This window comes from Sprattus sprattus, assembly GCF_963457725.1.
Source record: "Sprattus sprattus genome assembly, chromosome: 15".
NCBI classification, from domain to species: domain Eukaryota; kingdom Metazoa; phylum Chordata; class Actinopteri; order Clupeiformes; family Clupeidae; genus Sprattus; species Sprattus sprattus.
The window spans coordinates 12,505,970-12,524,001 of record NC_137913.1 but is presented as its reverse complement, the minus strand read 5'-3'; the positions used below and the strand labels follow the sequence as shown (position 1 = coordinate 12,524,001).

At 41.0% G+C, this 18,032-nt stretch overlaps 1 protein-coding gene across 1 annotated transcript; it reads right to left on the bottom strand.

Annotated features, from left to right (window-relative positions):
* Positions 1–5,596: 5,596 nt before the first annotated feature.
* On the bottom strand, positions 5,597–16,034 carry ggt5a (gamma-glutamyltransferase 5a; the record flags this gene model as incomplete). Its single annotated transcript, XM_080852827.1, has 12 exons — positions 5,597–5,743; positions 7,205–7,315; positions 7,566–7,678; positions 8,004–8,095; positions 8,902–9,086; positions 11,266–11,396; positions 11,839–11,985; positions 12,160–12,320; positions 12,570–12,756; positions 14,629–14,724; positions 14,998–15,125; positions 15,865–16,034. The coding sequence occupies 12 exons, from the start codon at positions 16,032–16,034 to the stop codon at positions 5,597–5,599; spliced, it is 1,668 nt and encodes a 555-aa protein (XP_080708953.1).
* Positions 16,035–18,032: the final 1,998 nt, after the last annotated feature.

Here is an 18,032-nt window from a genome sequence, read left to right as displayed (position 1 = left end):
CAGTGCTTAATCAAATTGAAAATTGTTTCATTGCAATGTTTGCCTTTCTTCCTAAAATGAATCTAGGCAAACAGGCTGCCAATGAGAGTGTTGTGATTACTTGTGTAATCCATGTGCCTTTCTGAGATACTGCAGTGTGTGTGTGTGTGTGTGTTTGGAGGGTGTGTGTGTGTTTGTGTGTGTGTGTGTGTGTGTGTGTGTGTGTGTGTGTGTGTGTGTGTGTGTGTGTGTGTGTGTGTGTGTCTGTGTGTGTGTGTGGGGGGGGGGGGGGTATCTGGATATGTGGTATGTTTGTGAGTAGGAGATATCTCTGCAATAACCATTCAAAGCAACAAAAGAATGATGCAACAAATACAACATTTGCCACTTAACCAGGGACATTTTCACTGGCGATTACAAATGTATTCAGGTAAGTTTAGTTTAGTAACACTTATAAGGGCCTTAATACTGACTAATAAAGTCATTGTAGCAATCATTATAACTATTATATGTATAATGTCTTCACAATGACTCATAACCACCTTTATGATACATTATATCAGTTAATTATAAATGGTTATAATATATGATCATTAATGTGTGTGTCGGTAACACTTTCTTTGAAGCCTGCCTTTATAAGGCCATATAAGGGCATAATGCCTTTAAAAAGTAGCTATGTCATTGTATCACTCATTATGACTATGTATATGTCTTCACATTTATATACACAGACTAATGATCACATATTTATAATGCATTATTCTGTCTTAAATTATAACCATTTATAATTAACTGACCTGTTATAATGTATCATAAAGGTAGTTATGAGTCATTGTGAAGACATTATACATAGTTATACATAGATATAATGGGCATCAGCGAAGCTCATTGGACCGGACAAGGTAAACTACAGCTCCCGGGGGGAGAGAACATAATCTAATCTGGAAGAGAAGATGACATTCACAGAGGAGGGATAGGTATACTAATGTCAAAGAGCGCTACAAGAGCCCTGATGGATATCATTCCAGACAAATTTAACTGCCCATGGTGCACATTTACCACAGAAGACGCTGATGAACAGGTTAAAAAATGAGTTCTAAACAAGACTTCAAGACATACTGGATAAGTGCAACACACATGATATGCTGATACTGGAGACATGAACTCGAAAGTCGGTGAGGACAACTGGGACTATGAAAGAGTGATGGGGAAATATGGTTTAGGAAGGTGGAATGATTACGGGGATAGGCTTTGTGAAATGAGTGACATGAATAAGCTAATGAAAGCTGGAACACTATTTCCACATAGAAAGCTACATAAGACTACATGTCATCACCGGACGGGACGACCAGAAACCAGATATCATATCCTTATAAGGAGGCAATTCAAAAATTCTGTGAAAGACAACCGAGTATGTAGGTCTGCTGACCTCGAAGTGATCATCAGTTAAGACTAAGAAGCCAACCAAAGGACAAAGACAGTGTTATATACCATACTGCAAGGTAGAACAATGATAACACCAGTAAAGTTTTTGACATCGCCCTGAAGAACAAGTACTTGAAGAAGAAGAAGAGACAGGATCAGTTGAAGAGGAAGACATAGAACGCAAATTCAATGTAATAGAAAATACAGAAGCTGCAGAAACGGTGCTTGGCAGAACCCAGAAGAAGAAGAAACCATGGATCAGCAACATATTATGAGCCCCCATCATATGTTGCTGATCCATGGTTTCTTCTTCTTCTTATAGAAAAGAACAAGAAGATACTGGGGACTCGATCAGAGTGAAGACGCATTTTAGGAAGAAGTATGCTGACAAGAATAGAGAAGATAGCCAACACATGAGAACCTTATACGGATTAACAAAGACACTGTGTAATGAGAGATCCAGGCGGAGTGTTGGACAAGGATGGAAACCTTATAAGTGGCAAAGAGTAAGTACAGAGAAGATGGACCGAACATTTAAAAAAGTTCTTAAGTACTCTCAATGATGAGAATGGCTTTGAATATGAGGACATAATGGAAGATATTGCAACTAACGAACCAACTATATGAGAAGTACAAAACAAAAATCTAATTTTTATTTTTGATTGTAATGAACTGGGTTATGAGAAGAGCGGTTGGCAGCGGTAAGAATGGCATCAGATGGAAAGTCTATACTTTAATAGAATATTAATAAAGCACGCTAAAGTTGAAGAATGGACCGGAGGCAGAGTCAGTTTCAGTTGGCTTGTATTTCAGCATGGAGACCCCTCTCGCTGTTGGTTCAAGAACGGTCTAACCTGATAGCAGTAATGCTATCCCATTTATACAATTCAGGTTACAATACAAAGGGAGAGGGGAACGGCCACACCCTTTTAGGTGAAAGAAGGGGGGTGGGGGTTACAGTCAGAGGTTCACCTATGGGGGGATGATGCCAGGACACAAGGCCTCTAGCAGGAAGAGGGGGAGGGGAGGGTCACATGTCATTTGCATTGGATCTCAGTGAGAGACAGACCTAGTACACAATCAGAGTGAGTTGTAGATACAGAGCAGTACATCTTTACCTATAATAATAACAATAATTCCAGTTCCATCAACTTGATGATTTAAACTTTGAAGAAGATATAACGCTGCTCTGAGCGCAGAGGTGAGATGTCGGAGATGGAAGATGATCGGACACATACTCAGACAGGATTGAGACAACCATAATAACACGGCGATGACTTGGGAACCAGAAGGGAAGAGGAGGAGAGGAACATCGAAAACCACATGGAGGCGTACAGTGGTGACGCGTGGATAGAAACGGGCCGGAATTCATGGGATGCGGCACGAGGGATTGCAGCTGATATGAAGAGATGAAGTAAATCTGTGGAGGCCTTTTGTGCCATAAGGCACACAGGAGACAGATGGGATGAGAAACCATTTGACAATCTTCCATGCCACATAACTTCCTTGAGTTGTTAGTTCGATTCCCCACTCCTCCTAACCAAGAGTGTTAGTGTCCATGTGCAAGATACCGAAACCCTTAACTGCTCCTGATGTATAAATGCAAAAAAGCGTCTGCTAAATAACAAAATGTAAATCTAATGATGATGTTCATACACATTTTACCAAACCATTACCTAATGCTGCCTTTGTGGAAAAAGTTTGAATTGACCCAAATGACAAATGATCTAATTTGGCATGTGTTCTGTACATTTTAATGGTGAAAATATGACTGAGCACATGGTTGTTTTATGTGGTGTCATTGTGTTACTGCTGACCTGGCACATCCACTCTGGTCTGGTGGCCTATGTGTATTTAGGCAAATGTTTTGCCTTTGAAAAAATGTAAACAATCCTCATCGGTTACATGTTAACAATCAAGGTGTGATTGACAAGTCATTTAGGAAGCGTTCTAAAAGTACCATGTCACTGAAAGTGATGAAGCATGGATGACCCATGATGATAACTGGTTTAACTCATTTGCATGTCATGGCTTACACAATGAATATATACCTAGATGTTTTGGGGGGTAAGACTAAAACAACAGGCAGCTGTACATAGCCTTTGTATGAATGTGCAAAAGCATTTGTAAGATCTTCAAAAGCATGAGAAATTGCTGTTATGATGTGCACAAGTAGCTAGATGATGTAACGGCTGAACAAACAGTTTTGAGAATTTTTATTCTGATCTGAGAAATGTACCAAAGAGAAAAATGTCAAATTACTCATGCTATTATTTTGAGTTTCAAAAAAATATGTAAACCGGTCTACTTTTACAAGTAATGAATAATTAATAATAATGAATTACTTATATTAATACAGCATGATAATGAATAAATAAGAATAGATATTGGCTGACATATAAAATGTGTGACACATAATCTGTCACATTCATCACATGCACATGTTTAATAGTAGGCAATTAAAATGTTGGCCTCATACAAAGTCTTTCCTCAGATACTGACAAAGTCCCATTATAAGGATACTTTTTCACAAAGAGAAAAGCCCACTCACAAATTCACAGCACTATGCCCAAGAATATGCGTTAAGCTCTACCCACACACGCACACACAGGGTGAGAGCAGGGGCAATAGAGTGACAGTCGCACACTCCAGAAATCCATGACTGGAGAAAACAGCTTGCAGCTAAGCCTGCAGGGGTGACTCATGTGCTAAATCCTGTTCTCCAGGCTTCTCGCAGACACATGGCTTGACTATGTGTGAGTGTATGTGTGTGTGTGTGTGTGTGTGTGTGTGTGTGTGTGTGTTTGTGTGTGTGTGTGTGTGTTTGTGTGTGTGTGTGTGTGTGTGTGTGTGTGTGTGCGCACGTGCGTCTGCAGCTATGCGCGAGTAAGGACTGGCACTGAATGCCGAGTAGTTTGTGAGCACCTGTGTGAGCAGGAGAGTGTGTGTGTGTGTGTTTGTGTGTGTGTGTTTGTGTGGTGGTGGTGCCGAAGAGGGGGGGGGGGGGGGGGGGGGGCGGACGCAGGTGGCAGACTGTGTTGATTTACTGACTGGCTGTCAATCAGATTCTCACAACTCATTACACATTGCTTGCAGACACACACACAGACACAGAGAAGATGAGGAACCCTTCCATATGGCCCAAAGGTTAAGAGTCCAGTTTGCACCCCCTGCTCCACCCATGGCGAGTCGTGTCTCCTCTCTCTAACATTGGAAGGACCAGTGCTTTGAGCCTAAACATAGATATGACTCAGCACACCATCCTCAAATACGAAAAGACTTTTTCACACCCACAAATACAAAATGTTTAAATCTTAGTATTAGTTAAAATATAAGTTGTTTGCACAACTCACAATGATAGATTGTAACATTAACTGTGTCTAGATATTTGTAACAAGTCATTTCAGCTACATTTTACATACAGATCTGGACAGGCATAAATACAGGCTTTCACACCCCTACCCTTTCCTCCAAACATCAATGTTTCAGTCTCATGGCCTTACATCAAATTTAATAAAATAATAATAACAATAATAAAATAAAACTTTTGCATCCCACGTTCACCATATTGTCATCAATCCATATGCTGTCATCCTTAATGGTTATCATTACTTTCATCATATCATAATAGTACATTGGTCAAAACTCATAGACAAATCATAGACCAAATTTTGGTTGCATTCTATGCTTGAGAAGACCAAATTCCACCATGGAGAAGGATCTTTTCTCTGCATTTACTTAGCAGTGGCTTATAGATAAGTATCCAAATTTGACAAAAACCTATTATTTCTTCCCCACAGTGAAGCCACTTGTGTTGCTTGAATGCTTCCGTTAAGTAACCTCTCACACTAACAAAACCAAGAATAAGAGCATTCACCTCAGTGAGATCTGAGGCATCAACGGTTGGAACTGGAAGCGATGGAATAATGTGCTACACTTCAGACCACGATTCCTTGAGGTACATTCATGTGCTTAAGAAAACAAAGTCCAGACAAAGTTTTTGTGAAGACTTGTTTTAGATTGGTAGCCTGTCATGTTATTCTTCACCAAAAGGTCAGAGGCCAATAGTGGTTTGACTTGTGCGTTAAATCCCAGAAGTCTCCTTGTTTTAGTTTTTTCTTGGTTACAAACTCTCTTTGCGAGAACATAATTACTGTTTTTCTTCAGTCATCCGATAGTGTATTGAGGAAAATTAATATCCAGCAGCTTTTCCTAGTTTCCGCTCGTCCGAAACAGCAGTGATGCATCCATCCTTTTCAGACACAGCATTAATCACGTTGTAAAACATCTTCCTCGGCTCCACTACGTGACCCAAAGCTTTAAGGTTCTCCTCAACACCCTGTCAAGGAGAAGACGGAACATCAGGAACATCATTTTATTTATAGTCATTGCTAACCACTGGTAACTTAGCAATTCAATGTTTCTGTCAAACTACCAAAGAACAATAAACATAATAACCAAAATAAAGTATGGGGATAAACATTATTAATGGTTAAGGGTGGAGATATCCTTTCTTAAGGCTTTAAGGTTCTCCTCGTCATCCTGTCTAGGAGAAGACAGACATCATTGAATTCACTGTGTCCACAAACGAGAATTTCGGAGCTAGTGTTCCCCAATGGTAAATCACTAAACCACAGACCAGAGAACAATATTAAGCAAAGTGTAAGTATTTTAAACTTGAAGGCGTCACAAACTAAGAACTATCACTACAATGCCTGCTTCATACATTTGTACTGACCACAGCATTACAAGAGAAGAAAGCTCATTCATTTAGTCATCACTGTAATGCGGAAGGAAAGATTCTCTTTTGTGTGGTAGCAAGGCACATAGTTTGATAGATATTTCCGTGCAGCTAGCAGGAATTCCAGGTTTTTCTGGATGTTTGGAACATAGTAGCATGATTTGGCATCAAATTCATGCAGCAAGGCAAGAAGGTAGAGATGAGAACATTTTTAGCATTAGTCAAGGAATATTTTCAGCAGTTCAGCTGTGCTTTAGCACAAGTAACTACACCACAACCTGGTAGCATTTGGACACTGGTATCATGGGTGGATGAACCATTTCACCGTTGGCTTTCATCATAGCAATGTAGATAATTTAAAGGACACATGACATTGCCATACTGACAACTGCTCATTGTACCCATCGGCTGTTGTCTGAGATGGGCAAGGATGTAAGTGAAATCTGGCATTGGTAGAAGTGATTCAACCAGTAAGGCAAAACTGGCTGAAGAGAGTTTTTAAATTGATTAGTTAAGGTTAAGGCAGGTGGTACAGTTAAGGCAGGTGGTACAGTTCCACATTAAGTGACCAAAAACAAAGGTTTCAGTGCTTAGATAATTAATTGTTAAGGCAATCAGTACTATTGATAAGACCCTCTTGCCTGCCTCATTTACACCTACTCATATCAATAATTTATATCACATAACAGCAGCTACCAACTACCAGCCTGCAGACAGAAGTCACTGTCAATACCTGAGTGCACTACTTGTGTATACACATTAATGTAAAGATTGTAAAGATTGATTCAGCATAATTCAGCAAGACACCTTTTTCAATACTATATTATCGTCGTATGTGCAACATGTATAGCTTAATTATTTGCTATGTTTAGATGTAGTGAAGGTTCACTGGATTTGAAATGACTAGAACAGAACTTTGATGAGGTTTCCTGAGAATGGTCCACTTTGTTTCACAATGTTTTGGATATACTGAGAGTTTTCAAAAAGGGGAAGCACAGTCAGTCACTTACTGTGTTGATGACCAATGAGCCTGAGAGATCCATAAGAATGTGTAATTACCTTGTCAAAATTTGGCTCAAAGTTCAGTGCATTTTTGGAGTCCACAAACACCACAGGAGCAGAAATGGCATCCTTTAGGCTCTTACCCATCCAGAGATGGTTCATTATCGTCTGGACAGCACAGGAGTGAGACAGAAACATGTAATGTAAACATAACTCACCATATACATCAATCTCATAATCTAATACTACAAATAAAAGCTAAGAACTTTACGTACGTTCTAGTACTACAAATGACAACTACAGGTTATGGTCCTAACAGCTTAGTTCCACTTACACTACAGCCCAAGACTTTAGGTATGAGGTTATTATGCAAGTCTACCATACAGGAATAATATGGCAGTGTTAATTGAGTACTCACCAGGGCCATACCGGTGATGATCATGCTACCCCCAGATCCCCCTACCACCATGGTGTGCTTCTTAGATTTGGAATACAGGATGGCTGGAGACATGGAGGAGGGGGGCTGTTCACCTATGAGGAAGGCACACAGACTAATGACAACAGCAAAAGGACAACAAAAAACATATCTGCAAACTAGTGACAAAAAAAAAAATATAATATCAATTTCATATAATATCATTCATTGTGCTCTACACTGTACTGTATGAAAACACACACACACACACACACACACACACACATATCCTCGTACACACATACCTTTCAAAAACCAGGTTGAGTAAAACTTTAATAGAAGATTGAGTAACAAAACAATGCTGAGCTGGAGAGGTTTTTTGTGTGAAAAAGTCAAGAAGGAAACATCCCAGTGGGATGAGTCAGACTTTCAGCTCATTACCTGCCTGAATGCTGCTGGCTTTCCCGCAGAAATCCGACAGCTCGTTATTCAGGATGATGCCAGTCTTGGGAGAGAAGACTCTGGACCCAAATCTGAATACACGGAGACAAAGGCATAAAAGTTTGCTTGAGTTACAGAACAGGCATTGCATATTCTTTGTTCTGAAGGATTCCTAATGCAGTTTCAGCAGCATGAATAATGTACATTCCAGGGAATAAAATGCATAAAAAGAAAATGACTGGCATTTTGGGTTATGTGCCACAGCTAACCACCAGCTCTAATGACTGCTACGATGTCACAGAGACACACAGGAATCATAACTACGACTATAACTGATTGCACAATAAACCTTTTTTTGTTTTTTTATCCTTAGATGTACAATAAAAGTTGTTTCATATTTGCTGGGAACAACAGTTGAACTGTGCCACTTTGCTGTTAGCTAACGTGGCCCATAAAAGAAAAAGAAAATTACTGGCATTTTGGGTTATGTGCCACAGCTAACCACCAGCTCTAATGACTGCTACAGTGTCACAGAGACACACAGGAATAATTAGTACGACTATAACTGATTGCACGTTTTATTTTATTTTTATCCTTAGATGTACAATAACAGTTGTTTTCTTATTTGCTGGAAACAACAGTTGAACTGTGCCACTTTACTGTTAGCTAACGTGGCCCATAAGAGATTGACATTATGGATTTGCTGCCAGCTAAAGTTTTTGCACTCCAGACTAGCTGTTAGTGTGCTGTTGTTAAATACCTTACCATGCGTGTGTAATTGACACTATTTATTTAGTCTCTATAAATGATTACCCATAGGTTAGCCGCTTTTATATATATGCTCGGTATGGACGCGGATGACATTTCTGATTGGGCATGGGTGGCTGCTTTGACTCACATGTGGTTGATGGTGCTGGTGACGGACACAGCCATGCCATCCTCCGCCAGCACTGAAACATGAGTGGTACCCATGCTGTCCAGAGATGGAGTCACATTGTAGTACTGGGCATCATGAGTCTGGCTGTCTTGAATCATTGCTCTTGTTCTCTCTGCAAACTCTTCCTCGGTTGCCGCCAATGCTTCCTGTGCATTGAAATTTAAATGGATGTATTGCTTGCATTTATAACATATTTCATGGTTTAAACAATCAGTACCTTTTGCAAGACTAAAATCTGAACACTAAATATACTTCTTAACGGGGTCGAACTCTCACCTTTTAATTAACTCAGCAAGGAACATTATTTGACCCCAACCTGACTCTAATCCTGACTACCAATCCATTTACAGTAGACCTTTTCATTGGAAAGAATCACAACAGACTTGGATGAATGTTTACAGTTTGTTGTCTCATCTTGTAAACTGAGGTCCTGATATGATTCATAGGAAGTGTTCCAAGAGTTGGAGAAGCCAGTCCCGGTGAAATAGCAGACTAAGCAAGTGCATGAATAAATGTCTCTTCTTCCTGTAATACTGGTTTACATGACCAGACTAGTCGACTCTTTGCGGCTGGGAATTTATCATCTTGACTGAGAACATAAAGATGCAGTCTGAAAACAGGTTTAGATGTGATGTCTTGACTATTGTGTACCTTGCACCACTAGTCGGCACTGTGCCGCCAATGATACAATGACTTGTATGTAGCTCACGCATTCAATAGTTTTCTATTTTTAATTGATGTTGTATTTGTTTCATGTTTTATGGAATGATTTCTTATTTAAGAAGGACCCCAGGAAGAATAGCGGGGGTGTCTGCCCCAGCTAATGGGGATCCAATAAATAAATAAATAAATAAATAAAATTGATGCTTCAGTAAACTATTACAGTTCAGCCATAAAGACGTGTCCGTTTGTACTTCACATTAACAAGGTACTCTAGAGTGGAAACCACGAATACATATCAAGATATATGATCTGCTTTCCGATACTTTCAGACAATGACGTGATTCTGATGTGTCACGAATTCCCCTGAATTCTAGTTTGTGTTCATCTGGTTTTGCTTTCATGTTTATCACCATCTCCTGTCGTTTCAGATCCAGCCACTCCCACATGCCACACCCTGCCTGCCTGTCCATCAGATTCTGAATACCCTTCCTGCTCCTTGTCGGATTGTTTGTATACCTGATGGATTTCCTGGTTTTTACCCTGTTTGAATTATTACGAAGTAAAATATAATTCCGCTACCCACTGTGTCTGTTGTCTTGCTCTTGGGTTCCAACCTGTCTGTACCTCAAAACGTTATATGATGGTACAATAAAAGGACACTGCACCTTTTTGCACATAGTGTGTCTGTTATAGGGATTCATATGCAGTTCTTTATGGATTTCATACACCAGAACATGCAAATTAATCAATTTTTTAAAAACAGAATCACAGAAGGAAGATGGACATAGTGCAGAGGTAGATACAGGTAGACATTCTCATCTATTTTTCCCTTCAGGATGGCTAGCCACTATGGCTCGGCTAGACAGTGTTTGATCTTTAAACAAACAGAACATACCGGTACATTTTGCATATGCTTTTCATAAGTTTCACCATTCCTAAGGGCTTTGCGTTCTAAATTAACCCTGTAAGGAGAAACTATAACAGGAAACACAAGAGAGTTTCTGAAATACATATCAACACAATATATCCTCTTCCTGATGCAAATGTTTTCCAACCACCAAACTTTTGGTAACATATTCAACAAATATACATTTAGTCTTTTAGCAGACGCTTTTGTCCAAAGCAACGTACAAGGGACATGATTTACATTCTCCTGTTTCCTACTCCCTTTAGAGGTACAGTACAAAACATCTGTGGCTAAATAGTCATCCCTGACTGGAACAAACATCTGTGGCTAAATAGTCATCCCTGACTGGAACAAACAACTTAACCACCTAATCGCAGTAATCACTTAGCACTAGAAGGGAGCGATGGAGAAATGCAGTCTCTTGGTTGCTCCACAGTGGAGTCTGATATGGATACTGATGAGTCACTGCACTCCAGAAGTACAGATGGAGCACAGTTAGAGTGCAGTAGGGTGAGGGTGAAATACCATCATTATGCTATAACACTGTGCGAGTAGAAGTGACCCCCTGGACTACAGGCCAAGAATACAACCCCCATGATTGAGGTAGCTTTTTTTCTTTTGGAAAACCGATCAACAACTACAGGGACAATGCTTTACAGAAATTCTTACACTTAGTAGAAATGTTGTAGATATTCAGTGAAGTGTTCTAAAACTGCACAGGAGAGTGTATATTTTGTAAGTGAAAATGTACGCACCTTGGAAGGTCTGAATCTTGGATCTCTGAGGAACCTCCTCAGTGCATTGGCAAATTTGGATGTCTCTACGTAGCGCTGAAACGTAAGAGTCTTCTGCTGGCCTTCAAGCGATTCTGGTGTCGGTTTGTAACCTGTGCGGGTAGCAATCACCGACAGTTTTTAATGGTGTCCTTTTTCATTTATGAAACTTTTAATGACATAAATTATCACAGCACACAAAACAGCCTGTCAGATGAGGCCTCCAGATGTCTTTCAGGTTTCATGGCTTTGATTGATGCCATTTTCAAACGTTCCATTAGCTTCTATTGATTTTGCCTGGCTAAACTCATTAACGAAAAAAAAAAAAGGAAGGATCCCGCCACCGAAAGTCTCCTTGATCTTCATTGGTTGATCACTCCAAATTCAGTCAATCGGAAAAGCTTTGATTATCTGACTAGTTCAATCAAATGTGATACAACAAGGCCAACATCCCACAAATGGAGTGTTTGGAGGTCATTGCACTGAAGAGGTCAAGGGCAACCCTGTCTCAGAGTGCAGTAATGAAGGTCGGTGTGTATCTCTGGGCTTGCTCACCTCGCATGGTGTTCAGTATAAAGCTCAGAACAGCACCTCCAGCTGGTGGTGGTGGGATATACATGTCGTAGTCTCCCAGCGGCACTTTCCAAGCGTCCAACACCTGGACACTGAACGAGCTCAAATCCTCCAGGGAGAGCTTTCCACCTTGTATTCAACATCAAATGACATCAGGGAAGTCTGTAAGCAATTATGGTCTATGGATAAAGTTCTGTGGGTTAAAATAAATTATGTTTGGGAATGTTGTGTGGAGCAGCTAACCCACAAAAGCACAAATCCTCCTAAAAAATAAAACATGTTTGTGATTGGAAGCATGTTCACCTGCTTCCTGGATGTCACTGATCAAGTCTCTTGCTATGTCCCCCGTGTAGAATGCATCCGCCCCTTTCTCTGCAATAGTCTCCAGAGTATCCGCCAGTTTCTCAAACCGCAGCGTGTCGCCTTCCTTCAGCAGGTTCCCATCTCTGTCAACAAATAAGTTCCTATTTCAAGAAAAAAAATATATATATTTGTTAGATTAGAAACTCTGTTCAACAAATTAATGACAATAAATGTAAAGGCAGAGTGTAGTGTTTGCATATGAATGCGCCCACAGAATGACAGAAGGGAACATTGCTAAAGTGCGTTAAAAATCAAATGAATTATCATTTATTATTAACACATGAGCACAGCCATGAGAGGGGGGAAAAAAACAGATCCCACATGGACAATACACACTGTGTGTATCTCACCGTACTGGCAGTGTCTTGTCCTTGTCTAACACCGTTAAGAAGCGAGCCAGTACAGGGGGAAGAGGGAAGCCCTCCCTGGCCATCTTGATGGTGGGCTCAAAAAGACTGGCCCAGGGCAGCCTCCCATAGCGCCTGTGGGCCTCCGCATAGCCACGGATCTCTCCAGGAACTCCAATCCAATCGTTCCCTTGAAGAAGGAAAAGGAATAAACATCATCATGATCCAAGGCCACATTTAGCAACACAACCACTGTTTTGTGAACACATCTTGGACCTACATAGTAAACTTATTTCAGTCAGTCATTCTGAGTGTAGTCTACACCCCCAGCCCCCACCCCAGGCAGATAAGAATTCTGCTTTGGATGACCTGTATGTGATTATCAATGGTCTGGAAAATGTGCAGCCTTCATTGTAGTTGGAGATTTCAACAGAGCCAACATGAGGAAGGTACTGTCTAAAAACCATCAGCACAGTGACATCAAGTTTGCTGACGACACAACCATTGTGGGCCTAATCACTGACAGCGACGAGTCAGCCTACAGAGAGGAGGTTACTACCCTGACAACATAGTGTCAGGATAATAACCTATCTTTCAACGTCAGCAAAACTAAGGAGATGATTGTGGACTATAGAAGGCAGCAGGTGGAGGAGCATGCACCCCTACACATCAATGGATTTGAAGTGGAAAGGGTCAGCTGCTTTAGGTTCCTCGGGTGCATATCAGCGATGATCTCTTCTGGTCTGCTCACAGACAAGGTGCTCAGAGTGGCCCAGAAACGTCTCTTCTTCTTGAGGAGACTGAAGAAGTTTGGCATGGACTCATCCTCACAAACTTCTACAGATGCACGATAGGGAGCATTGTGACTGGTTACATCACAGTGTGGTATGGGAGCTGCAAAGCCAGGGACCGCAAGGTCCTCACAGTGTGGTCAGGTCTGCAGTGTTCATTATCGACAGGGGGCTCCCAGCCCTGCAGGACACCTACCACACATGATGCCTCAGAAAAGCTTGCAGGATTTTAAAAGACTGTTACCACCCATCCTACAGACTTTTTACTCTGCTGCTATCTGGCAGGCGATACCGTAGCATTCAGTCTCGAAAACATAGAATGGAGGACCGTTTCTTTCCGAGGGCCATCAGGCTTCTCAATGGACAGTGATTCACTTTCGCCACTTCATTCACTTGCCACTTCACACATAACACTTTTAACTACTGTTTGCACTATATGTTTAGTATATGTTAAGTATGTTGTATTGTATATTTAGTATATTAAGTATAGTTGGTATATTTATTATATTAAGTATATTTATAGTTTTCTACGTTAGTAAAGGTTTATTATATATCTATTATATGTTCGGTTGTTGTGTGGCGTCTTGTCAAAACAATATCAGTGCCCAGTCTGACCCTTTGTTGTTTTGTGCATCTGACAATAAAAGACTTGAAATTCTTAAAGCTTGAAATTCTAAAACTGTGCATGTAGTGTTCATATGGTAACAACAACTTCAAAGTTTCAAAAACATGAATTGAAAGTAGGCAATTACAGATGCAAAATTTCACAACACAGCTCAGACATAATCTCTAAATGCCAATGTCGCACAAATCATGTGTAACTGTGACGATCATTCTAAATATTATGAAGAAATAAGAAGAACCATGGGAAGCCTGGGCTGTAATTCACATTAGTCCTCTACTCGCTTTCAATTTGATGGATATCAATAAATATTCTCTCTCTCTCTCTTGCTCTATCTCTCTCTCTCCCCCCTTCTGAGCATGTCATTAGGATGTATCATTGTGGGCACATTCTTAAAGGAGTGAGTGAGTGCGTGTGGTCTGCCAGATGGGTAGCTTCCTGTTTACATGACTATGTTGCCTGTGAGAGAGACAGGGATGTGTGTATGTGTGTGTGGCCTGTGAGAGAGGAAGAACATGCATGGCACTCTGATTAGGTAATTAGTCACTCTCATTTGTTCAACATACTTCAATGTAACTTCAACAAAGTTTAGTGGGTCATTCCTTTAGTGGGTCATTTTCTTTGCATGATTCCCATCTTTCAGACTTACCGGACATTAGCTGGAAGGACTTTGGGCACAACGTCATCAATTTACTGTTGAAAGCTTTAGGAACAGTCTCACGAGAATTAATGATTTTCACTTTTCCTGCAACAATAAAGAAATGGTTTCAGACTTAATTCAGGCTTAAGCTATTCAGAGTAAATAACCAACTGTTGGAATCTACTAAGCCTCTTAATTGTTCTGCGGACACGGTCTGCTCACGTTGCACGCACTGTCCCTGCAGCACTTAAATGTTGTGTCCAAACTCTGTGATTCAGCTTATGAACTGAGAGACGTCTCCGCAAGAGATAAAGTAGTACCCTTGGGAGACACCCATGCGAACGAAGCCGTGTCCGCAGAAGCATATTGAGCCCTTACCGTCCTTTTCACGGATGGTAAAGATTGAACCTCCACCGATGCCCATACTCTGCGGGTGAACGATGGACGTGCACACCAGGGTAGCAATAGCGCCATCTACCGCCGAGCCGCCCCGCCTCAATGTGTCCCTGCGTATCGTGGAGGTTGAGGGAGAAGAACAGTGAACGTAGGCTATTAGAAGTTTACGCCTGTGTACATAATCATCTCATATGTCACCTGATTTTCTTTAAGTCTACAACAATAACAGCAACTATCACTGTGTACCCGTGCCATGAATTAACTGCGAGGTTACCTGCTACCATAAATAATTACGTCTCTTCACCGAATGGTTTTTCCACAAAGGACACTTCACGTCTCCTTTCTTTCTTTTTTTCAAAAGGTTGTAATGGCTCTATCGCTTATTCTGACTGGGTTTACTGCTTTTCTTACACATAGCACGTACAAATAAAAGTTGATTAATAGAAGTTGAAGAATTAAATTATCCTAATTGCCCAAGCCATGATAGGCCTACCACAACACCGAGAGAGGGAATTTTAAGCTGCTTATATGTTCAATGGGAGCTACTGTACAATGGGCATAACTGCAAATCAACCTAATTATATCCATCCTGATAAGCTGCTCATATCATTGCAAGTCGAAATAATATTGCAATATTGTAATTCCCACCATACCGATAGGCTATGTTTGAAATGTATTGAAAAGTCTGTAAATGTGCGCTCATATTTGTCCTCAACAGAAACAAAGAGTTTAACTCAGGATGAAACAACTTGTAGGCTATTGTACGTCTTATGACTTCGTAGTAGCGTGAATTGAAGTTCTCAACGGGAGGTCATCACAGTTCTTAATATTGTCATTCAATATACTTACCGCCCGATCTTCGAACACATCTCTGAGTCGGCAGCCACCGCAGCTTTTCCAAAATCATCGTCTGAACATCCTTGGTGAGTCAAGAGAGCCACGCATAAAACGCCGATGATAACTATGCTGTTTAACACCAAGCATAAGCACATGCACAACTTCAACGTAGGCTTTGCCATTTGGTCAGGATGCGCCTCTGGAGTGTTTCCTCGTCAAAACGGAGTCGTCTGTCCCGACAGTGAAGACTGTCAAACTCCTCCCTGATAGTTTGCTCAACCCACGCCGCCCCAGAGCATTGTCAGAGTAAAGGTAAACTGGTGGCAATGCATTTGAGAACATTTGTAGTACATTTGAGTACATTTGACTGGCATGGGTAAAAAGGCAGGGGCTGACGATTTCGTAATTGAGTTCAGTCTCCTTTCTGAATCAATCAATAATCCACTTTTTAAACATCAAAACCTAAGGGGAAGAATCAATGTGTTGCAATCAATAATTTTATCATTATAATTTGCTAAAAGGTAAATAGCAACTGGATCACTTAGAACACAAACATGTTGGCTTTGTCCCCACAGGACCTCCACAGACTACTTCCCGAATTAGAGTTTGTTATTAGGTTTGCATATTTTGCTGTGTTTCCCATGTTTGTGTCAAATTCCCAGGTGAAGTTTGCAGAGAGGTGGCAGTTCAAGGATGAACATATGTCTCCCCCCCCCCCCCCCACCGTCTAGACATTTGTGTTACATACAGGGTATTCGGGTCCACTGAACCCGGGGCAAATAAAAGTGTGGAAATTGTAGGTCCTGTGTACCTAAAGTCTGTTTCCCTCCTGCCTGGGTCTGCTGTAAGTGTGTGTGTGTGTGTGTGTGTGTGTGTGTGTGTGTGTGTGTGTGTGTGTGTGTGTTTGGCCCACGTGTGTATGTGAGTGTGCCTGCAAGTGTGTGTGTGTGTGTGTGTGTGCGCACGCTTATGTGTGATTGTGTGTATGTGGACCTTGTTTGTATGTAGGCTAAGTATGTGTGTGTGTTTGAGTGAGTGTGTGAGTAAGTAAGAGTTTTGTGTTTCTGCCGCTAGGGTTACACTGGCCACTGTTGATTTTATTTTACATATTGGACATCTTGGCGTACCTTTGTCACCTGGATGGCACTGAACCCGGAGTGGAAGAGAGGAGGGCTCCAGAGGATAAGCTTTTTTCTCGAGGAACTGGGAAAGACACTGGGGAAACCTTTAAACCCTGAGAAGACAACATGTTCCAAGCATCTCAGCCTCTGCAGCCACCATCAGGAGGATTCAGGAGGACAATGCTGGTGCCCCAACCACCCATATTAGGCTATGTAAACTGACCTGTTTTCAAATTAAATTCACATAAATCAAATAGTTATGAAAACCCTTGCTTCATTGGTAAATTTGTTGAATTTTGTCCACTGATATCTTGATTATAATTGATTTTCTTGATTTTGTAAACAAAACAAAAAAACGGGTAGCACTTAAATTCATAAATGTGATAAATCAAAGCTAAAGGGCAAATATTAACCATATTTTCTGTTCATATTGGTTCTAATTGGGATGAAGTAAACATCTGTTGAGTATTTTACAAAAAAAATTGTTTGATTGTAATGAATTTAACACCCAAAAATCGAGCGGGTCCACCAGACCCACTATACCTTCTGTGTAACTAAAAAATGAACACCATACAAGGGTTAAAGTAATACTTATTGAAACAATTTGACACTTTTTGAGGTATGCTTTTGTAGGCAATTCGTTTTGGTACCATCCTCAAAGTCCGTTTGATAGCATGGTCATGTGAAGGATAGATAAACACCAATGTCTTTTCCACTAGCCATTCAGGATATGCCCTATGTAGTTCTGTGTACAGGTGTAACAGGCCAAATTAACCCCCGTCCAGATTAAACCCGGGCACACTTTGGCCCGGGCCAGAGTATACCCCGGGGATAAACTGTCCTAGGCCAAACTATACCCGGGGGTGTAAAATAGCCTAGGCCATATTATACCCCTCCAGGCCAGAGTATACCCCAGGGGGTTAAACTGTCTTAGGCCAAACTATACCCCGGGGTGTAAAATAGCCTAGGCCAGACTATTCCCCTCCAGGCAGGGCCAGTCCTTCCTTTAAGTCATAAAGGCAGTTGCCTAGAGCGCCACCTAGAGGAAAGCTTCAAAAA